This window comes from Palaemon carinicauda, chromosome 20, assembly GCF_036898095.1.
Source record: "Palaemon carinicauda isolate YSFRI2023 chromosome 20, ASM3689809v2, whole genome shotgun sequence".
Taxonomy (NCBI): domain Eukaryota; kingdom Metazoa; phylum Arthropoda; class Malacostraca; order Decapoda; family Palaemonidae; genus Palaemon; species Palaemon carinicauda.
In genome coordinates, this window is record NC_090744.1 from 96,705,190 (window position 1) to 96,728,949 (window position 23,760).

The 23,760-nt window shown below is 42.7% G+C and overlaps 1 protein-coding gene across 1 annotated transcript in view; it reads left to right on the forward strand.

Annotated features, from left to right (window-relative positions):
- Positions 1 to 660: 660 nt before the first annotated feature.
- Positions 661 to 23,760, forward strand: part of CAHbeta (carbonic anhydrase beta) — a 92,760-nt gene continuing 69,660 nt past the window's right edge. Inside the window, exon 1 of the mRNA XM_068344098.1 lies at positions 661 to 925. Coding sequence (XP_068200199.1) covers positions 827 to 925 — 99 coding nt within the window. The 5' untranslated portion in view covers positions 661 to 826. The remainder of the gene's footprint in view (positions 926 to 23,760) is intronic.

A 23,760-nucleotide genomic window follows, 5' to 3' on the forward strand; every position in this document is an offset into this window, starting at 1 on the left:
TATATATATATATATATATATATATGCATATATATATTGAGAGTGTGTATGTGTGTGTGTGCATTTAAATAGATATTGGCTTCTTCATTAATGCCTATAATTATGTGACTTAACTCGAGAACACGTTTAATCTGAAGAGGCTACACGACATGCATAAAATACTGTAGGCTAAATGTAAATTGGACACGTGTGACCCTCCTCAGTAGATTAGTCGTACTGTATCATATAAATTTTGTATATTTGAAGGAAAAAGTTAAATTTACATGTTTCTTGAAATTTACATGAGTTTCTTAAGTAACAGAGAATTGCTGAAATAAGAATACCGAATAATAAACGATAAAAAGGCAATGTCAAGTATTTAGGAGATTTTATAGTCATAATCGTATGTCACTAATAGTACTGCATTTTCTTTTTAATTCTGTGTATATGTACTTAATATATTATGCATGTTGTTTTACCATTAACTACTCTTAGCCACTCTACACTCCTACGAATCCCAGTCCATATAAAATTATAAGTAGAATAATCTACGTTTTTTAGACGTTCTTCCATCTGTATAGTTGATACTATAATTATTTTTACATTTTTCTTTATTTATTTTTTCCATCCAATTTCAGTTAAGATTGTAAAAAAAGTATTCATGCTTAGAAAAAGAGAGAAGAAGAACGCCAAAATTATCGTCTGCAGTAAACAAGACAAGAATTCTCAGAAGGCCAAGTCTACCAGTCCCTAGGTTCTTTGGCCTTGGGCAACGAATTAGCACAGGCTTGTCTACAAGTGTCTGCCATCTTCTTGGATATAAGTTTCTGTTCATAAATTATTCAAAATGGGAATGTCAAGGATCCTGCTTGGTGTTATGAAATACAGGCAGAATTATAGGGCTGGAATGGTGAAGCAATTCGAAGTGGTTCGGGATGATCCTCACGTAAGTTTAGTGAAAAAAAAACCTAGTTTCTTATGGCATTGTGTAAGCAACTTAGGATTATATAATAGGGTTTATACCATTGAACAGGTCTGCCGAGAAAGGGACATATTTTCCCATTTCCTAATAGAACGTAGACTCGCCTTACCTGTTATAGCCTACCCAGCAGCTTGCCCATATTACCTAACCATTTTGGTAAAGATAATCTGTAGCCAAATACATGGACCATATGTTTTTCAGGTTTATTCTACTGTAGTACAATATTTGGGGGTCTAATAATTGGAAATACGTGTTTTACAAGTTTTGTGGATGGGTAAAACTTGGAAATACTTCTGAAAACAACAGTTTCAGAATTAAGCCATTTGGGAAACTAACACAGGTTTGCAACATTCTTAGGGTAAGCTGAATGTACAGGGATGTTAGAGGGTTGCGGGACCCTTCCAGTTAGGTAAGGATACTGCTCTTAGGTTAGGTGGCTCCCTTGTATTTGTTTCCCTTTTAAAATGTGTTTTTTTTTTCAGTCTTAACTTCATGAATGTTAAAATGTCCATAATTACATAAAAACACAAAGTTTCCCCCCAAGTATTTCTATCAGATTTGTTCAAAGTACCTTAAAGTATATACTGTAAACCAGGAGCTCTTCTTATTTTCTTCCTTGTGAATATTGTACTACAGTAAATCTTAACCCTTTTTCCAACTGGTTATCTTGTGTTTTATCCGTTTCTGACCACAATTATTGTGGGAAACCACTATTTTTTCAGTCTCCCAAAAGTAAACAATGGACTTAAGCAATGAAATGGTGTTGTTAATTTAGTTGATCGATACATAAGTTATTATGCCCCTAGCTTGTATTAGTTATACGGAGAAAAAGGCCAAAATAGCCAGCACTCATCCATTTCCTTAGCGAATTCATGTTTCACCAGAAATTAAAGTTTCTTACACTGTATTAACCATCATGGTAATGCATCCTAATGTATGCTCACAGATGAACTGATTTTAGTCTACTTTGCCTTTATTATAACAACCTGTTTTGCACACCAGGTATTTTGAATGGTTAGAATACAGTATATATGCTTTCTATAGTACTTTTGATTGTGATGACACATCGGGTTTAAGATATTTTTATTACAGTTACGTCATTTATCAACATTCCCTAGCCCCATGTCTATAAAGTTAGGGAACACTATCCCCCATTGTCAAAGTTTTTTTTTTTATGTCTATATCATTAGATTGACAGTCTAGTAATGTTGAGTGTTAGAAATTTTATGTAAAGCCAAGTTGAAAAGTTTAATTCTGACATTAATGTGCTTTCAAATTATAAAGCAACTACCTAAGGAATAATCAAACTTTATATTGCTAATACTTAAAATTGCAATAGTACTTACAGTTGTATTGTTGATATACAGCAGTAATCCCTTGGCTTTCGCAGATGTTAAGTTGCCATCTCACCCCTGTGATTTTTAAAAAACTGTGAAGTAGATACAGAAATCTGATTTTTTTTTTTTTAACTTTCTAAAATCTTTCATATTATTTTGATTATCTTAATAATTTTAAGAATTCATAAGCCTTAAACTGAGTTTACAAGGACAAAAATGACTTTTGAAAAAATAATTGAAATATGAAAAATATAGAACCTATCTACCGTCGGAAACCTGCGATGTAGATTTATACATAATATATTCATAAATCTGGGATGCACTATGGGAGCAATAAGTGAAGTGTGATGTGAGGGATTACTGTACACAGACAAATGGGACAATAGTGGCATTGACACTTAGCACGTTATTGACAGAAAAGTTTTACTGTGGTAATTACGGGTACAGTATATATGTATCCTAACCTTATCATCCCCATGAAAGCCTGACTTGAGGCGCTGCATCCTACTTAGTCAAGGTTGTTCCTCATAGACGCCTTCCTTACCTTTTTCTGAAAGTTATGTTAGTATTACTCTCATGACTACAAAATGGCCAATGGTGGTAGGCTAGGTGGTAGTAATAGATAAAAGTTAAAGATATAAGTACAGTACATAGTATTAAATTATATTTGGTATATTTTGCTTATTTTGATGAAAGGAAATTATATTTTGGCATTATTTCAAGTCTTAGGAAGCATAGGCTTAGCCTATTTTGTAGATTTATTTGGGTCTATGGCTTAGGTTAAGGTTAGGGTAGTTTTTAAGATTAAATTGGAAATATCTCAAGAATCTTAAGCACATAGTGGGTCCACAATATTTAGCAACTGTGATTATGGCAATTAACAAGTAATGCTAATTGAGCCTGAAAAAACAAATACAGTGAACCCTCGCTACTTCGCGGTTCGACAATCGCGGATTCACCACTTCGCGGGGTTTTTCCATAACCCATATATATATACATATCGCGGATTTTCCGGAAAATTCGAAAATACCGCGAAATCTGAAGACCCCCAAATACGATATTTTGTTACCTGTAATTCCATTAATACTGTAATTAGTAATATCTGCTCTTACTGATTGTTCATTGCATTACATATGATATATAATTCAGCACAGAAAGAAATAAAACACGAAAAGAGAATGTGATCATACGATAATTCAGTACGTAGTAAAATTAAATCGAACATGAAACGCAAATCAGATGCAGTCATACCATATTAGAATGGTGTGTACTGTAATGGATGTGCTTCTTTTCCATGAATCTTTTGTATGTATACGTACGTAGTACAGTACTGCATCCAATAATATTCTTTGTTGCAAAAATCACATTTCGAATAAGCGTACGAGAGAGAGAGAGAGAGAGAGAGAGAGAGGCGTAAAATAGCGTACGTAAATTTTTATTATTATTGTTATTATTATTATTGTTGTTGTTGTTAATAAAATTATTATTGTTATTATTATTATCATTATTATTATTATTACTGTACAGTATTATTATCATTATTTATTATTATTACGGTATTGTACTTAATCTACGTACGTTCAGTATGCGCGGGGCATCTTCTATGAGTAACCAACGCATCATAGTACTGTAAGACGGGTTGTGATTGGTTCAAGCGCTGATAGATGACAAATCAGAACTCAAGTTTTGTTATCTAGCCTGTGATTGGTGTTTTGCCCGCATCTCCTACCCGCAGCATCAAAGTTCTCGCGGGGCTGGATCGTCCACTCTCTGTTACCGCGTATCGCTGAGTAGACGTTCTTAAGTTTGTGAAGTTTAATCTGTGCTGTGTGCGACTGTTTTAAGTTGAACTTTTTGTTGAACTTTCTGTTAAATCCTACTGTACAATGCCTCCCAAGCGTTCTGCTTCTAGTAAGGCTGGTAGTGAGCCTAAACGCCACCGAAGGATGATGACGATAGCTGAGAAGGTTACGCTTCTCGACATGTTAAAAGATGGTAGAAGTTACGCGGCCGCCGGCCGCCATTTTGGCATCAACGAATCCACCGTTCGCTATATCAAAAAGGACGAGGCGAACATTAGAAAGACGGCTGCAATCACCTTTAGCAGATCAGCGAAGCGAGTCGTTACAACGCGTAATAAAACGATCGTACGCATGGAAGGTGCTTTAGCTGTGTGGATTGCCGACTGCCGGAAGAAGAACATAGCCTTGGATACGAACACCATCCAAACAAAGGCTTTGAGTTTATATGAGAATTTTGCTGCAAAGGAACCTAAAGACGACGACGGCAACCATGCTGAAGATGATGATGATGCAGATGATCCTCAACCAGGGACATCCACTGATTCCCAGCCTCAGAAACGTTTTTCCGCAAGCAAAGGATGGTTCGCGAAGTTTCAGAAACGCTTCGCCCTGAAAAGCGTTTCCCTGCATGGGGAGTCGGCTTCCGCTGACACTGCCGCTGCTGAAACTTACGTGAACCAGACGTTCAAGAATATTATCGCCGAAGGTGGATACAAGCCGGAACAAGTCTTTAATATGGATGAGACTGGCTTGTTTTGGAAGAGAATGCCGTCGCGAACTTTCCTGTTCAAAGAGGAAGCCAAAGCCTCTGGCTTTAAGGCATTCAAGGATCGCGTTACCCTCGTGATGTGTGGCAATGCTGCTGGATTTTTGTTAAAGCCGGGGCTTATTTATAAGTCGAAAAATCCTCGCGCTTTGAAAAATAAAAATAAGAATCTCCTTCCCGTGTACTGGATGCATAATCCAAAAGCATGGATTACGAAGATGCTGACCTCCAACTGGTTCCACCAGTGTTTCATCCCGCAAGTCAGTCAATATCTCTTAGAGAAGGGCTTGCCATTCAAGATCCTTCTCCTTATGGATAACGCTGGTGGACACGCAACTGACCTGTCGCGTGAGGGCGTTCAGGTTGAGTTCCTGCCACCCAACACCACGTCATTAATTCAACCGATGGACCAGGGGGTTATCAGGGCGTTCAAGGCCCTCTACACGAAGAATACCTTGGCGGACCTCGTTGCGTGTGTGGATGCTGCCCAAGATGACGAGGATGAAGATTTCAACTTGAAGGCGTACTGGCGGCAGTACACCATAGCCACGTGCCTGCAGAATATTCAGAAGGCACTTCAAGAGATGAAACCTGCAACCGTGAATGCGAGCTGGAAGAAGTTGTGGCCCGATATTGTTTACGACGACAAGGGATTTACTCCGTCGGAAATCCAACACTCTGCAATACGGAAATCTATGCAGTTGGCTGCCATAATTGGAGGTGACGGGTTTGGCGACATGACGACTGAAGACGTCGACGAGTTGTTGGACTGCCATTCCCAGCCCCTAACTGACGCAGACCTCGAAGACCTGACGAAATCGGCAAGTGAGGAAGAGAGTGATACCCAGGAAGAGACCCAAGAAAATGTCGAAGAAACGGGCTTAACATTAGAACGGCTTGCCAAGTTCTGCAACCATATCAAGGAGGCGAAAGAAATGTTACAAGAGTGGGACGAGGATATGGTTCGCTCGATGCAATTCTCCAACAAGGTCGATGACATCATGACTCCCTACAGGATGCTCTTGGATCGAAAAAAGAAGCAGCGGCAACAACTTCCGATCACAATGTTCTTCCAGCCTCGCAAAAAAGAGCCAGTTCCTCCTGCTAGTACGCCTTCGGAAGAAATTGAAGAAGTTTCCCAGGAAGAAGTTGAAGAGGTGTCCTAGGAAAAGACACCTCCGTCTGAAGAGACGTAAAATACTATCATTGACTGCACAGTAGAACACATCATCAGCTTCATCATCATCATTTCTACTGTGCAGCAAATTCATCGCCATCACCATTCAAGTTTTTCTTCAACTTCTTTCGTGGTGAGTACAGTAACAATCTTTATTTTTTACTTTAATATTCTTACTGCCTGTTTTATAGTTTAGTAATGTACGTACTGTATGCATTAAGTTAAAGGGAAGGTTTTAAAAGTCTACATGTTGTAACCTATCATATTTTTTTTTGTTTAAAATTTACATTTACGTACGTAAAACAATCTCTCTCTCTCTCTCTCTCTCTCTCTCTCTCTCTCTCTCTCTCTCTCTCTCTCTCTCTCTCTCTCTCTCTCTCGTAAATTGTTTTCCTGCTTTGCTACGTACAAGTACTGTATAATTTATATTTGTAAGGTAACATATTTTGTAAATGCTTTTACTGTAAATACTGTATGTACTGTATCATTATTTATCACTATCATCATGCGCGTTAAATGCCTTGTTTGTTCTGAGCGTGGTTGTTTACTGAGCGTACACGCCGTCGTTTCAGGCGGCGTCATAAAGAAAAAGATTTCATTTGGAAGTCCTAAGAAAAATACGTAAACTAAAACATTGGTAATAAAAAAATCAACATACAGTACTGTATAATCAATATAATCGATGCAAAAACTAACCTATACATATATGTGTACACTAAATGAGTTTGTTTCTTCATTATGATCAGAGATGAACGTAAACAAAACATTGGTTGCCATTTTTTATCGTGCTTTTTAGGTGTTTAGGAAACGCATGATATAAAATCGCCTTTAATATTTGTGCCTGTTTTAGTTTAGGGTGCTGTAGTACATGCATTAAGTGTTCTGTACATTAAAGGGTGGTTTGTTAACAGTACTACGTACAAGGGAAGGTTTTAAAAGTCCGAATATACATGTTAAATAAATAGGTAAATATGATGTCACTACTTCGCGGATTTTCACCTATCGCGCCCGCATCTGGAACCTATCTACCGCGATAAACGAGGGTTCACTGTAAGTCTTAGAGTTTTGTAATGACTAACATTTTCCTTTGAGTGCTGTTTACTCTTGACATACTTGAGATACTACCGCTAGAGAGTTATGGTGTCCTCTGACTGGCCAGACAGTGCCACGTTGGATCCTTCTCTCTGGTTACGGTTCATTTTCCTTTTGCCTACACACACACCGAATATTCAGGCCTATTCTTTACATATTCTCCTCTGTCCTCATACACCTGACAACACTGAGTTTACCAAAAAATTCTTCTTCACCCATGGGATTAATTACTGTACTGTAATTGTTCAGTGGCCACTTTCCTCTTGGTAAGGGTGGAAGAGACTTTAGCTATGGTAAGCAGCTCTTCTAGGAGAAGGACACTCCAAAATCAAACCATTGTTCTCTAGTCTTGGGTAGTGTCATAGCCTTTGTACTGTGATCTTCCACTGTCTTGGATTAGAGTTCTCTTGCTTGAGGTTACACTCGGGCACACTATTCTATCTTATTCCCCTTCCTCTTGTTTTGTTAAAGTTTTTATAGTTTATATAGGCGATATTTATTCTAATGTTACTGTTCTTCAAATATTCTATTTTTCCTTGTTTCCTTTCCTCACTCTGCTATTTTCTCTGTCGGAGCCCCTGGACTTATAGCATGCTGCTTTTCCAACTAGGGTTATAGCTTAGCAAGTAATGATAATAATAAAGCTTTCACTGGCCTCCTAAAAACACCCTTGTTTTTTTTACCAAAATATGAGAAAAGTACTACAAGAATTTTCTAACCCCCAATTCTTTGAAACTACCGTTTGCAAAAATTTGCGGGTAACAGTATTTACTGATTCCTGTATAGACAGTTGATTATTCATACAAAACTGACCATACAATAATTCAAACTTATGAAGGACACAAGACTGCTGTTAAAAACTTGAGTTAAGTGATAAGTATAGAACATGCATAGGGTACCTGGTCATCTCTAAAAATACGCCTTATTTTAGTTAGGGTATTACTCACACTCATGTGGAAAATATCTGGTGAAGTTGATGTCCATGTGTCAGTTGGGAGACACTTCTGTAATACCAGTCAGATGAGGATACTGTTAATAGTATCTGAAATTACCCTTGCCCCATTTTCCAGCTTCCTTTATTTTTATAATGGTATTCATGATGGTAATATAAATGAAGAGTATATTTTTCAGCTACTTCTCTAATATTGAAAGTATGTTTCATTATTGCTATTACCCATATTCACTTCTGCTCTTCGCCCCACCCAAAATCCTGTTTTCCTTGTAGGAAGGGAAAACACGATAGTTAATTTAATTTGCCTTTAGCTTTGATGGAAAAGTTCACATAAAACACAAGATAAACCGTTGGAAAACTATTTGATTGATATGTTTGGTGTGAAATTGTTTGTCATAGTTTCATACACCAGTGATTCAAGTAAAAAGATAACAGTTCTTAGCTTGTGATTATTTATGGTAATGGTCTGTGCCCATAAACAGTTTCTCATTTTCATCATCCCACTGGCAGGCATTCAGGTACAGTACTGTCATCCGTGTGTTTTCTGCAAATGGTTTTATATTTTTTCCCAATCTTTTCCAGCTACAATAGAGGAAATAAAACTTCCAAAAAGTTTCAAACAAACGTTTTCGGCTGTAAAAAAGTAAATACGACTTCCATAAAAATTTCACGCAAACTTTTCCAGCTGCAATAGACGAAATAAGACTTCCACAAAAATTTCACTCAAACTTTTCCAGCTACTGTATAATAGAGGAAATAAGATTTCCACAAAAATTTCACTTGAACTTTTCCAGCTGTGATAAAGGAATTAAAACTTCTAAAAAAAATTTCACTCAAACTTTTCCAGCTATGATAGAGGAAATAAGACTTCCACAATTTCCATCGAACTTTTCCAGCTATAATAGAGGAAATATGATTTCCACAAAAATTTCTTGGTTTGCTGTATCATCTGACCACTAATCAGTTTTAGTAGCTATTCCACACTTGGCTACCTTTTAATGGCCATGAAGAAAAATCAATTTGTTAAGTTTTGTTCAAGTGTACTGTATTATGAAATATTAATTGTTACGTCACAATATACACACCCTTTTGCTCTTTGTTAGCGAATATACTTTCGGCAAAGCTGGAAGACTAGCCATAAGACTTTTAGCGAGGTGCAACTACCCCACCGCTATTTAGCGGGGGATTTTAGGGGTAGTACTAGCTACCCTGCTCATACACACACACCTGTGTTTTCTCTTCACTTTTGCTCTTGGCTCGGTTGAGAGTGGATGTTCGTCTCTCTCCACAGCCCACACTAACTGCCATTATTTACTTATCTTTTTTCTCTTTGTCTCTTTCCAGGTTTTGAGTGTTTTTTTTCTGGTCATCATGCGGACTTGTCCTGGACCTGAAGGGCGCAAATGTGCTACCTTCATGTCTGTGGTCGAGACCGACTCCCATTTGCTGTGTCTGGCCTGCTGAGGACGACCATGTAACCAGGACGACACCGGTGAGGAGTGTCAGGAGTGGTTATCTTCCTAGTGAGAGAGATTTGGCAGACGGCGTAAGAAGTCGAAGAGGGAGTCTTCTCCTTCGGGGTCATCCTCGAAGTCAAAGAAATCTCATCCTTCTTCTTCCACCCCTCGATCTCTTCCCGAAGCTCCTTCATACTTGGTCTCCTCAGGGGATCGATCGAGTAGTAGTGTTGACCCTTTAATCCCAGAACAACCCTTAGGTTTGAAGGTCATTGCTGCTTCCCTTAGCGAAGCGGCGCCACCCTTCTCTGCAAGTTAGTCCCTCTCTGTTGATGACTTGTCACAAATTCGGCCTTCCCTTGGTATCGCTGGTCGTCCATCGAAGGAAGGCCTGTTCGAGTTGCTGTAATTGCAAGTAGAGAGGAAGTGCACACCGGCTTCCTCAGAGGTGAACGTGGATTTTCCTCCGAAAGAGTTCTGAAGGTATTTTACCGGAGGAGTTCCCTGATTCTGTGCCCGGCACAGTTTTTCCAGACCCAAGGTCTTCGACTTTGGTCACCGCACTACAAGCTCTCTACATGCCGGTGTCTCCACGAAGCTTCTCCCTCCCCCTTTTATCGAGCAGGGGAGATACTACGAGGTGTCCGTAGAGACCCTGTCGGCCCTTTCACTGGATTCAGCCATCGAAGCCCTAACAAGAGGGGTTTCCTGCAATAAGCTATCTAGCTTTCCAGTCACCTTCTCTGCAGGAGAGACCTAAACATGGAGAAAGTCGTGAAGTTCACCATGTAGGCAACTCCATGGCTCGACCTATGGCTAGGGTGGGTGGGTCTTCTCGTTTGGACTGAGCATTGATCGGGAACTAGAACCGTGGAGTTCCTCGCCCATCATGTAGTCAACCTGTGGGCGAGCCTGGTCCTCAGGCAAAGGGACTCGATGATTGTAAAGTTCTACAGACAAGTTCCGAAGTCAGAGGTGACGAAGCTTAGGAACTCGACATTGGAGGGTCAGTCTCTTTTTAGAGCAAAAGACATTGAGAGGGCTGCTAATCGATGGAGGAAGTCGAGCTAAGACTCTATCCTTCAGAGGGCCATTACCACTTAGGTCTTTCGAAGTGGCTTCTCCACTGAGGAATCCACAGATGTCCAGACCACAAGTAAGCAGCAGGAGTTCAGGCTCTCCCAAGGCTTTGTTCAAGAAGCCCTTTCCTACCTAGGAACAGCCAAAGGGAAGCAGGACCAACAGAGGAGGAAGAGCTAGCAGTCAAGGTTGTTCCCCGCGGGGGCGAGACCTGGACGGTCTCCGTGATTCATTCAGGGTAATGCGTTCTGTTCATGCAAACTATCCCTTCATTGACTCTGCGTCCAGTTTCATCGAGCTCCTACACAAACGGATCTGTGAAGGAGCTGGCCCCCAGGGCCAAAATCCTAACCATGTTGGAGAAGGGTACTCTCCAAGAGGTCTTCGATGGGTCCCCAGGCTTCTTCAGTCAATTCTTTCTTATGAAAAAGGCATCTGGAGGCTGGAGACCTGTCATCAACCTCTCCGCCCTGAACAAACTCTGCTCAGCATGGTGACGGTAGACACTGTCAGACAAGCAGTAAGAACCCAGGACTTCATCATGCACGTTGGACCTCAAGGACACATACTTCCAGATCCCAGTACACTCATCATCAAGTAAGTGTCTAAGGATCATCCATGACAACAAACAATACCGGTTCAAGGTGCTGTGCTTCAGCCTGTCAACAGCACCTTAGGTTTTAACAAGAGTTTTCAACCTAGTGTTAACCTGGGCCCTCAGGATCGGCATCCGTCTCCTAAGATACCTGGACAACTGGCTGATCTTAGCACTCGATGGCTACCCTTTTTCAACACTGAGACAGACTCCTCACGTTTTGTCACGATCTGGGAATTGTGGTAAATCTCAAAAAGTCATCCCTGCTTCCATCACAGAGACTAGTATACCTAGGCATTATCACCAACACCAGCCTACATAAAGTGTTCCCTTCAGACGAAAGGATCCAGTGGCCGAAGAAAGTGGGAAGTCCCTTTCTTCAAAAAACACTCTCCCTGCCCAGCAGTGGTTACGTCTCATAGGTCAACTATCATCCCTGGAACCACTAATCTGCAATGACTGCCTACATATTTCATTGCTTCAATGGCAGTTAAAATCCAGGCATGTTCAACAGAGGACTCTCCGGATTTACTGGTCCCCATGGGGCCCGAGCAGAGGACGGACCTAGAGTGGTGGGGGACAGACGAGAATCTCTGCCGACGGGTCGACCTTCTGATCCCTCCCCCAGAATTGATGCTCTTTTCAGATGCATCAAAAGAAGAGTGGGGTCACATATGCTGCATCACACAACCTCCGGGCTCTGGTCAGAGTCCGAAAGGTCCCAGCACATGAATCTTTTAGAGATGAGGGCAGCCTTCTTAGCCCTACAGCAGTTCCATCAGTTCATGGTGCATCACTCAGTGATGCTGATGAGCAAGAACACCACGGTAGTGACTTAAGTAAACAAGCAAGGCCGAATCTTTTTGTAGCACCTTTGCCATCTAGAATTGGAGGTGCTAAGATGGGCAGAAGTCAACTTGGTGTCCTTATCTGCTCGCCTTATTCCAGGGAAAAGGAATGTGCTCACGAACAACCTGAGCAGAGTGCCTTAGATAGTGGGATTCCAAGTGGTCTTTGAATCATCTAGTAGCCAGCAAAATCCTGACTTTGTGGGCTTCCTCGATTGTGAACCTATTCGGGACGTCACTGACCAACAGACTCCAACTCTACTATTCACCAGTCCCGGATCTCCAGGCCCTTTGGCAAGATGCATTCCAACAGCAGTTAGACAATATCAACGTCTATGCCTTTCCCCTGTTTTGCCTAATGAGAAGGGTGCTTAACAAGACATGATCATCCTCCAATCTAGCAATGACCCTCATAGCTCCACTATGGCATCATGTGTAATAGTTCCCGGACCTTCTTCAGCTGCTGGCAAAAGTCCCAAGAGAACTCTCCACGACACGATCTACTAGAACAACCATACGTGAACATCTTTCACAAGGCCGTAGGTTCCTTACATCCTGACGCCGGAAGACTATCCAGTATCTCACACGGAGAGGATGTCCAAATACCTCCGGCAATCTTCAGCTACTGTTTACCAGGCTAAGTGGACTGTCTTCTGTGGTTGGTGTCATGGAAGGGGTATCTCCCCCTCGATGCCACTATTCAAGCAATAGTGGAGTTCCTTGTACTGTATACCCTCTGGAGGAAAAACTCCTCTCGGCCTCGGCGGTGAAAGGCTATCGCTCAGCTTTTAGCCTCGTCTTTAGATTAAAAAGAGTTAATATTTCCTCCTCGTTGGGGTTGTCTCTCCTCATACGGAGTATCGGGCTTGTCTGTCCTCAGTTGGAAGTTAGACCACCTCCATGGAATGTGGTTTGTGTCCTTTGGTCTCCGAAGGGAGCCTCATATGAACCATTACGCCAGGCATCAGATCTTTGACTGACTCTAAAGATGGTTTTCCTGCTCGTGTTGGCCTCGGCCAAGAGAGTTAGTGAACTCCATGGCCTTTCCTACGACGTCTCCCATTCAAAGAGATGGGGAGAGGTAATGCTCGGCTTCGTCCGGAAGTAGCTGATCCTGGATTCGGACTCTTCCAGATTGTGAGTCTTCATAATGTAATCAGTGGTCCAGATCAACTGCTACTTTATCCAGTGAGGAGCTTGAGGTGCTACCTCAAGAGAACAGCAATACTAGTATCATACAATCACACAGATTGCTCAGGTCGCAAAATTGTTCTATTGTACATGGGTTTTAGCAAGGTGTCACGGTTTCCCCCCTTATACGTGCGTAGCACTTGAAGTGGGGGAAAAGCCCGGGTCAAAAGCCAGCTAGTGAGTTAGGACTTCCTAAGGCCCACCCACCTTAGGGGACGAGTCTTCCCTAATAAAGAGCGAAAGGGTTTGTATTTAGTGTCGGAACAAGTGACAAATTTAAAGTAATTTGTATTTCTCCTAACGATAGAAACCTTGACCTCTTTATACAAATTTGCCTGCCAACACCTATCCTCCTGCAAGTCCTGCATGCAATCAAAAGTGACGTGGCATCACAGGTGTGTATATGCTAGTGGGGGTTAGCTTGTACTACACCCCTACCCCCCCTAACTAGAGGTGTGGTTGTTACATCTCACTAAAAATCTTAATGCTAGTCTTCCAGCTTTGCTGAAAGTATAGTCCCTAATAAAGAGTTCAAGGTTTATATCGTTAGGAAAAATACAAATTACTGTAAATTTTTCATGTTCTATTTGTCATGTTCTATTTGACATTCCCTAAAATATTCATAGTTATAACTCAATTGCATAACTCAATTACATAACCCAAAGAGAAGCCTTTTCTTTTTGTTCCTACATGTAATACAAACCTTAGAGCTTTAATAGGAGTATGATTTCAGCGAAGATGGGAACGGTTATTAAACTTTAAAAAAGATAGACAATGGTTGACTGTCTGGTGGGAGGTAGTAGGACCTGCCCTCCCAACAGATAGAGTAAACCTCATTTTGACTTTGCCTGCAGCTCTGTTATATTTGCAGGGGGGATGACTGCTTGTAGGGGTCCCCTTGTGAAGAATGCACTGCATGGTCTCCCTAGTAGTGGGTAGAGTTTTCAAAGAAAGGGAAGAAGTCTGAAGAGAGACTCATTGGCATCTGATGGCAACATCCAAGCTAATGGAAAAGAAACTATAACTCCTTCCATTCTTTGGGAGCTAAGCCTGCTTTGGGGTTGGGTCCTCCGTAGGAATTTGTAAGGAGAAGGAAGAGACTCCCATGACCTCTGGGTATGTTTTGGAGTCAGGAATATTGTTTTCCCCCAGCAAAGGTAATACCCCTGTTAATATACTGCCTGTTGATAACACTCACAAGGATTTGAATCAAGGTTTTGATAGGGCGTTATCTGCTGAGAGACTTCTCAAAGTGCTAGCTGCTGCTAGGACTAAGAAGTCTCCTGTTACTGCAACCTCCTCTTTGGTTGCCCCTTTTGCAGAAGAGTAACATGATGTGCCGCCCTTTGGCAAGTCCTATCCTGCTGCTGCGGAGTTTCCCACTTGTTCACCTGCCTCAGAGAGGTCGCCAACAGCCCAGAAATCCACGACGGAAACGAAATGCGGATTTGCCTTCCCCTGTCACCTTTCCTGTTCCTGTTCCTTCTTTATCACCTGCTTCCCTGAAAAAGAAGTCACCAAAGCACAAGATGATGGATTGTAGTGATTCTCTCTAGACATCATCTGATACCTCTATGATTTCATGGGAGGAGTAGTGCTCTGCCAAACCCAGACCTCCCCTTTGAAAGCATTTCAGTATGAGATACAGAGGCTCATGGTACTGCTACTGGCCCTTATCCCTCTCTTTCCTCAAGACGCACCCGAGACACTTCGGTAACACCGCCTCGACCTTTGAAAGCTGCCCAGAAGAGATCTGCAAAAGGTGGAGAGGAAACTTCTGGTCATTGTTCTCGTTCAGTGGAATGACAAGAACCTTTTTTATGTAGACATAAGCCAAGGGTAGATCGTGGTTGTCCTTGTCACACACCTTCTCCACGAGACCATTCTCCATGAGGTCATTCTCCACTCGCACAATCACCATGTGTATGAATACCATATCCACCATTACCAAGCACACCATCACCACACACACAAACTCCACAAGAATAACCAACAGGCAGAAGCAGCAGGTCTCCTTTTTATTGGTGTCCTTACGCAAAGAGTCCTTGCACTTGTTCTCCATTCACCAGGTTTCCTGGCTTTCAATCTCCTTCCACCAAGACTCCACTGTTGCAGTCTGCATGCACCCGGTCTTCTTAAGATTCGTCATTCAGTGACTATTAGTGCTAGAATACCTTTCATCAGGTCTCCTGCTTGGATGACTTCCCATGTTCCAACATTAAATGTCAGGACCCCACACACTTCTACATTCCAAGACCTGGATTCAAGCTTTGGAAAGGATTCCGATTGTCAGTTTCCTGTTTCTTCTCGTCACCGGCAGAAGTCACACAGCCTTCCTTTGAGCCTTGATTCGTCAATCCATCGAGATCGTCCAACCTGCCACAATCATTCTGAGTCATGAGGATGCCTCTTTTGGCAGGACGGATTACTCTCCGTTAACAAGAAACCTAAGACGCCTAGGCTCCATTCTCGATGCTCGTCAGGGCACCGAGAGGCTTGGTCAGTCACGTCAGTGTGACTCTCACTGGAGCCCTGCTTTGACCAAGAATAGGTACTCGCCGAACATGTCCTTGGGCCATTCTGTGTCATGCTCTCTGTGTAGAGGAGCTCTAAGAGTAGCTCGCCGTCAGAATCCAGACTACGCTCTTTGGTTCCTCCCTTTGCTGAGGAGATCCGTTTTGGGACCGTGCTTGGTCCAGTGACCAAGTACAGGTACTCCAAAGGTAAGGGGAACAGACAGTGGCTTGTGTCAAGTCCTCCCGTCATGAGGGGGGCGGTATCTTGGGAAGTCTTTGACCCGTATGCACATGACTCGGACACATTACCAGAATCCTGAGACAGTCTACCTTCGTCAAGGTCCTTTTCCTCATCAGGAACCTCAAAAACTTTAAGGAGGCTTCTTGCTTCTATTGTAGCTTAAGTCACACTGGAGAGGAGTGAAGTCTCAGATCGTGGGACCAGAAAACTCCATAAAATCTAGCTGCTCGAATAAGATTTTGCCTCCACTGAATTGGCATCATTGGTTCTACATTCCAGGAGAAGCAGCACTATTGCCTCTTCCTATAGATCCAGCAGTTACAGCTCTACCAACAGGGTCCAATATGGAGAGACTCTAGTATGAGGCACCTCGTCCTCAGCCTCTGAATGTGATGCCATGGAACCCACTTCCATGGCAAGCCTCCATGCATCTTTCCTGGCAAACCAGTGGGCTAATAGGGTCCTCAAGAGAAGGGATGCAGTGGCCTCTCATTTCACCTGCTAGGTGGGACAGGTGTGGCACTCTTCCTTAGGAATGCACTGGTACTGGAGTAAACAGTTTTTTTCCAGCAGAAGGATGTTGTGACCATCGTCAAGAAATGGAGGAAGGAGGGTCATGACTCCTTGATCTAATGATCAGTGACTTTCAGGGGTCAAGGTATTTTGAAGTCAACCACTCCTAGGCTTCTTCAAGTCAACCAACTAAGTTAGTGCTGAGGAAGCTGAAAGTAACCCACAGATTACTATCTGCTGTTACATTTCCTTCCACCTCTTAGAAAGAAGCTAGACTTATTGTGCTGGTAAATCTCCTTATTGATATCAATAAACTTCTTTAAAAGGAGCAAACAGTGTTCCCCCTTTCCAATCCAAACCCAGCCATGCCAAGAGGGTAGGTAGAGGTGGGAAGAGGGGAAAGTCCGGGACGTTAAGGTTGGCTATCCCTCCACTTGCTGTTGCGAGTAGGGGGATGCCTGTCAAGCCATTGATCAATTTGGTGATGACATCAGCAAAGTTGGGTGGTAAAAGTCCTCCTGGACAGATACTGCCTACCTTTCACCAGCTCTCCCCCTCCCCTCACTCGCTTTCTGATGGCATTCCAGACATGCCCTCTGAAATTGCTGAAGGCTTGTGTCAGAAGTGATAGGATATATGGATAAAAATGTGCTACAATGGCTTCTACAGTTGGCTGTTACATGTGGAGAAGTTGACCAGGGAATGGAGATCAGTCATCAACCTCTCTCCTTTGAATAAGTTTGTTCTACAAATATTCTTCAGGGTGGAAATAGCAAGCAGTGTTTGTGCAACTATCAGGAAGGAATGCTTTATGCTATCTGTGGTCCTGAAGGATGCTTATTTTCTAATATCAATTACTAATCTTTTAAGCCAACAGAAAGTAATTGTGCTTCGATCTCAAGGAAGTTTTGTACTAGTGCTTTAGACTGCCTACCAATCCCCAGGTGGTCACTTGAATGCTCACTTTCTTGGTTTGGGCTCACTCAAACGGAGTTCGCCGTTTGAGGTATTTCGATGATTGGCCGTTCTCCAACATCGAGACAAGCTTCTTTCCTTTTGCCACATTCTGTTGACTGTAGTCAATTGGAAGCAGTCAAGTCTTATGCCGAAGAGAAGAATGGAGTATGTGAGAATTGTGATAGACACGGCAGCAGCGAGAGTGTTTCCATGATACAATAACATAAATAGACTCAGAAAGGTTGCGCAACAGTTTCTGACTGATGAACGACTTCAGGTTCTTCATTGGTAATGTTTTTTTGGATATCTTTTGTTGCTGGAGAAGCTCATGCCCCAGGGGTGCCCCCACCAGATATGGCTATAGTGGGGCTGCAGCATCATTGGTCACTAGACACCAATCCATCCCATCTGTTAGTTCCACTCAACTCCCTGCCTCCATAGCTGCTGCTGTTTACAGAGGCTACCAAGGTGGCTGGATCGCACACCTGAGGGACCAGACTTCCTATGGATTGTGGTCTGAAAAGAAAAAGGCTCTGTACATCAACCTGTTGAAGATGTGCACTCGTTAGCATTGGTGAGCAACAACACTACTGTAATTGCTTACGTCAACAACCCAGTAGGAGCTTTCTCACAGTCCCTCTGCTAGTTGGCAAAGCAGGCACACCCTTTAGCATCTGACAACACAGTAGAGCTGTCAGCAGGGTTCATCCCAGGCAAAAAGAATGTACAGTACTAGCAGACACCCTCAGTCGCCAGGTGCAGGTGGTAGGAGCGTTGTGGTCTCTTCTTCTATGAGTGGTGGAAAGGCTTTTCTCTCACAGGGGTTCTTCATCAATCGACTTGTTCTCTTATGAAGGACACCTTCCAACATCCCTGGAACAACCTAGATGCTTTTGCCTTTTCACCCTTCTGCTTGATACATCGGGTCATCAACAAAATGTTAACAAACTTTGAATATCATGATGACCTAGGTGGGTCTCAAGTGGCTACACGCTGAATGATTTCTGGATTTCCTGGCAACTATCCAGCTTCACCTCTAAGCGGAAGGCTTTTTGCGATGCCGTGTAAAAGAAATGTGTGGGTATCTGCAAAAATTCTCACCTGCTGTCTACCAGGGAAAGTGGGCCATCTGCGATTGGTCTTGTAGACTGGATACTTCTCCAGTTGGACCCTCTTTGCAATTGATTGCTGATTTCTTTGTGTTTTTGCATCAAGAGAAGCTACTCTCAATTTCTGCAGTGAAAGGCTATTGCTCAGTCTCCCCTTTATGGGAGTTATCATGCTCATGAGAAGCTTCAAGCATTCTTGCCCTCTTAGAGAACTCAGACTACCAGAGTGGAATGTCACAAAAGTTTGAAGCTTTCTCAAGTGGTTGCTGTATGAACTCTTGAGGAGAGAATCTGATCAAGATTTGACATAAAGACCATCTTCTTGCTAGTTTTAGCCTTGCCAAAGAAAGTGGGAAAATTGTAGGGTATCTCCTATGCCACGAGTCATTCCGAAAGATGGAAGATGGTCTCCTTTGCGTTTGTCCCGGAGTTCATGGTCAAGTCCCAGAACCCTGCAGTCTATGACTCCAAGTTTGAGTTGTTCCCCATCTCCTCTCTCCAAGTTGTGACGTGATCGGGAGGACCTGCTTCTCTGTCCTGTGAGGTTTCTAGATCAAGATAATTTTGTGCTTCAGACCAGAGCACCAGAGGTTGTTACTCAGAACTTGAAGGTTAAGAAACCTATATCCAAGAATACAGTCTCATTCTGACTTTGTGAGACCGTCAGGCACGTTTACATCGCTTCCAGAGAGTTTACAGTTTAACTGTCTAGGGCACAGGCTCACAAAGTTAAAAGAATCGGCTTTACCCAAGCCTTCAACAAGAATCTGGCCGTGGCGCAAGTGCTGAAAGCATGACTCTGGGAGCATCAGAGAATCTGGGAGCATCAGACAATCTTCATCGTCCTGTACCTTATGGATTACTGTATACTGTACCCACAAGTTCCTGTGTACTTTTACCCTGTGATCTGTAGTAGCTGCTCAGCAGGTTGTACTGTATAGTGAGACTCATTCCCACTAGGGAAAAGAAGGATCTTGTCTGAGATAGGTAAGAAAGTTAAAAATTTCCGGCCATTTTCTTCTTTACCCTTGGGGAACAGCAGTTGTGCCAGTGTGTTGCTGAGCCTGATGCTAGATGCAGGTAAGCTATGCAACAGAATAGTTTTTCATTATAATTTGGTTTGTATTGAAGTGTCTTCCCCATCCTGTACAAGGGGAGGATTGATGGAGTGTAGGTCTACTGTATACACACCCATTTCTCATATGCCTATACATTTAGACTTCATATTCTTAGGGATATAGATTCTTCAGTGACTGCGTACGAGTTTCTGGTAGGAACTTGACCTAACACCTGTGACATCTTCATGGTTCTCTACAGGACCAGAGTACATTGACATTTCCTGAGTAAGTTAACCAGCCAGACATGGTTCTAGTAGATTCTTCTCTCCTTAGGATGAGTCTTCATATTAAAGATTGAAGGTTTGTATTACATGCAGGAAGAAATCACAAATTTTTTAATTAATTGTATTTTTCATAGCCGTGCAAACCAGAGACCATGTTACACTGCCAGCCTTGACCACCTCACTGTTCTTAGGTTAAAAGTCAAAGTGTAGTTTGCTCTACCTACAGTCAACCGTTGTTTACCTCGTTAAAAGTTTACCCGCCGTCCCAGCATCACTGAACTCCTATTAAACTTCTTTGGTTGGTATAGTTAGGAAAAATAAAAAATTCTTAAGAAGTTTGTGATATTTTATTAGTATTTTGATTGCTTTTAGTACAGTTATTCAGAAATTGTAATTACCATTCCAGCATTTCCCACTTGTTCTGAGAATGAAAATCAATAGTTGAGCAACGTCAGTCATGTTGAATTAATGACAATCACTTGCGAAAAACACCGAACAAAACAATTAACGACTTAGCGGGCAAGTCCAAAACAGAAGGATGACCTGGAGGGCGCACGTAGTAGGTGTCGGTGGGGTAGTCCAACTGTGTTCTCTAGGGCCTGTCACGGCCCTCCCCTTTGATGAAGGGATTATCTAAATGGAAGACAGCCTGTGAATAGTGGTTTCCACACGCCCTTGATAAATACACGACGCCAACAAGGTGTTCGCGCGAGGGTAGTAACCTCTGCATTCCATGCTTTTATCTTTCTCTAGTATATTTGGAAGATTTATATTAGAAAAGTGTAAAGAAGGACCCTTTTCACCGGCCGTCATAGGCCTCTTCCCAGAAATAGATTTTTCCTTCGTCAAAAACCCTTTTTACTTAACATCATATAGAGCAGTTAGTTGAAAATATTGTCTGGTTTGAGAGGAGAAGAATACTGCTATTATTGGGATTAATAATTTTTCTTATGTATTCCAATTGATTTTATTCAATAGAATAAATTTTCTATGTTTAGATAAAAGTAAGCTTATTGTATGCATAACCTGTCCTATTTTTTTTATTTGAACCTATTACAACTTCTGTTCCTTAAAATCATTAATGATTACAGTTTCTAATGAAAGAAAATAAATGTTGGATTTCTGTAGTATCAAACTCTACCATCTCGTTTGTTTCAGAAGCCTTTGCTTGATAAATTCTATGACACGTGCTTTTATTTTAGTTAGCTATGTTAGTTTTGTTTCTAAAATTATCTCTGCTTTTTGAAACAGACAAAGAGACTTCTGAAGCATAGTTATGTGTAGTTTTCCATTGAAGTCAACATATTGTGCGCCTGTGCAATCTTGATCAAAGGTCAGATTTGTTAGTTTCACTTGCAGCAGCATGCAACCCTGTTATTAACAGTGAAACATCTCATCTTTTAATATCTCTAAGAAATGCAACACTTATTTGATTCTCCTTCAGTTACTATATTTCTGGGCTTGAACCTGTGCCAGCCAGTGAATAAGCTCCTATTAGCACTTATTTTTAGGTAATTTACTGCTAAATATACCAGAGAAAAAATGTAAAGGAGTGCTAGGTTGACTAGCTCGCTCACCTATTGGTGTCGGTATGGAATTGGGCGTATAATCCAGAGGTCCCGCACCATTTAGATTCATCCACGACAAAGACCCCCAATAGAGGAGAGCCGCTCAACCTCACTCGGCACCACCAACTCTGCATCCGCTCAGAACCCAACTCCTTTTTAGCACTGAGATTCCTATCCCCAGCCCCGCTCTTTCTTCTTCATCTGATCTCTCTTCTTTTCATGGTTTTTCTGGGGACCGCGATTCGTCTCACCGATCACACCCGGTTCCCCCCAAAGATAAATCTAAATCTAGAACTTTGCCAAAAGCTCGTAAGCCCCACAAGGCTTCCCATGGTTCTAAAACGAAAGCAAACCCATCATCTAAGGCTTCCGGCTCCTCCTCTAAGTCTCACGACCCGGGAGTACAATCCGCCACTTCTGCTCCTAACCCGGGCCTTTCCGAATCAGCCATGCTTCGCATTGTGTCAGAGATGCAATCTAAGATTGTGTCAGAAATGCAGGCCAAGATGGACACGATGTTTTCTAACATTGGTCAGAGACTTGGGGCATTAGAGCAAGGTGCTCCGGAGCAAGTTCAAAGCTCTCTCATCCCGGATGCCTCTAAGCTTCCTCCGTTTACCAAGAATAACCCTTGGCGCATGGCTCTTCATTCCCCGTTCTCAGACAGGATGTTAACGTTGGAAGGTCTTGGTACTCGTCCACTAGAGGACTTTGAATTCTTTCCTCCTGGTCTCGCATTTCCGTTTCATGGTTATGCCAGGCTTACCGAGGAAGCTCTGGTTCGGCTGGATAAGGTCCCTAAAGAGACCGTCATTTTCCCAAAGGAACAAGCCCAATCTGTTTGGGCTAGGTTTCTAAATGACATAGGTTGCACCAATACCATGTTGACGCCTCATAAGAGTTCATTTACAATGTTCTTAATGGACAAGAATACCGTGACTCCATGCGTCACTAAGATTGCAGAGCTTGCCTTTCAATACGCTCTGGAGGAGAAGCCCTTGCCTCCCATCCGAGAGGTAGATCCGATCTCCCTCCTTCTTCCTTCAGATAATGAGTGTTGGGACAATGTCCATACCACCTTTACTTCCGGCAAGCTGACAGCGGACTGTGCGTCAGTAATTTTTAGTGAACGGCTTCCCCGTCTCCCGGAATCCCTTATTAAACAGGAGTATGATTCCCGCCTACGTGTTGGTCGAACCTTGAACTTGGCCACTTCTACGGAGTCGATAGCCTTAACTTATGATACTGAGAGTATCTTTAAGTCTCTCAATAAGGCTACTTTGCAGTCTTTGTACTTTGACCTATATGACTTTGCTCTTGCTAAACGTAGGTGCCGCAAACACGTCCTGGCTGAGGCGACTATTAGGCACGAACCGAATAAACTTATCCGGTCCTCTTGTTGGGGTCCAAATCTTTTCCCTGAGGATCTTGTGAAGGAAGTCTTGACAGAAGCTACAAGAGTTAATCAGAGCCTTAAAGCCCGTTGGGGTTTGACTCCTAAGCGGAAATATGATCCCGCAAGTTACCAAGCCCGTGGTAGGAAGAAGCTCCGCCCGTATACCTCCACTCAGTTCCGGCAACAGCAAAGTAGCTCGTCCGTTTTCCGGCAGCCTCTCCCACCATCTCCTGCTGTTCCTGCACAGCCTTCCACCTCTCAGGCTCCTTCCTCGGATGACTACGTCACCGTTCTGTTCCCTAAGAGCCAGCTTCCCGGTGCCTCCACCACCTCTCCAGCCTTTAACCAATCTTATGAAGCTCAAGGCTCTTCCCAGGGTTATAACAGAGGTAGAGGCTACCACCGTGGTTCATACCAGAACAGAGGTAGGGGTAGATTCTTTCGCAAAGGAAAGAACTTCCGAGGCGGACGTGGAGGCAACTCCTCAAGCCAATACTGAGGTGCAGCGGGTAGGGGGGAGGCTTTATGCCTTCCGCAACAAATGGAGGTTCAGTCCCTGGGCTTTCAGTATCATCTCCAAGGGACTGGGGTGGAGTTGGATTCAAGGACCTCCTCCACCGAACAGATTTCATCAGCATTCCACTCCGGACCTAGTCGAGTTTGTCCAGGACCTGTTACAAAAGAACGCCATACAAGAAACGAAACACCTTACCGTCTCGCAGGTGCGGACCTTACTTCCCCGTGGGGCCGTCACCACCTCTATCGATCTTACAGACGCCTATTATCACGTTCCGATAGCGAGACACTTCCGTCCGTATCTAGGCTTCCGCCTAGGAAACAAAAATTACTCCTTCAAGGTG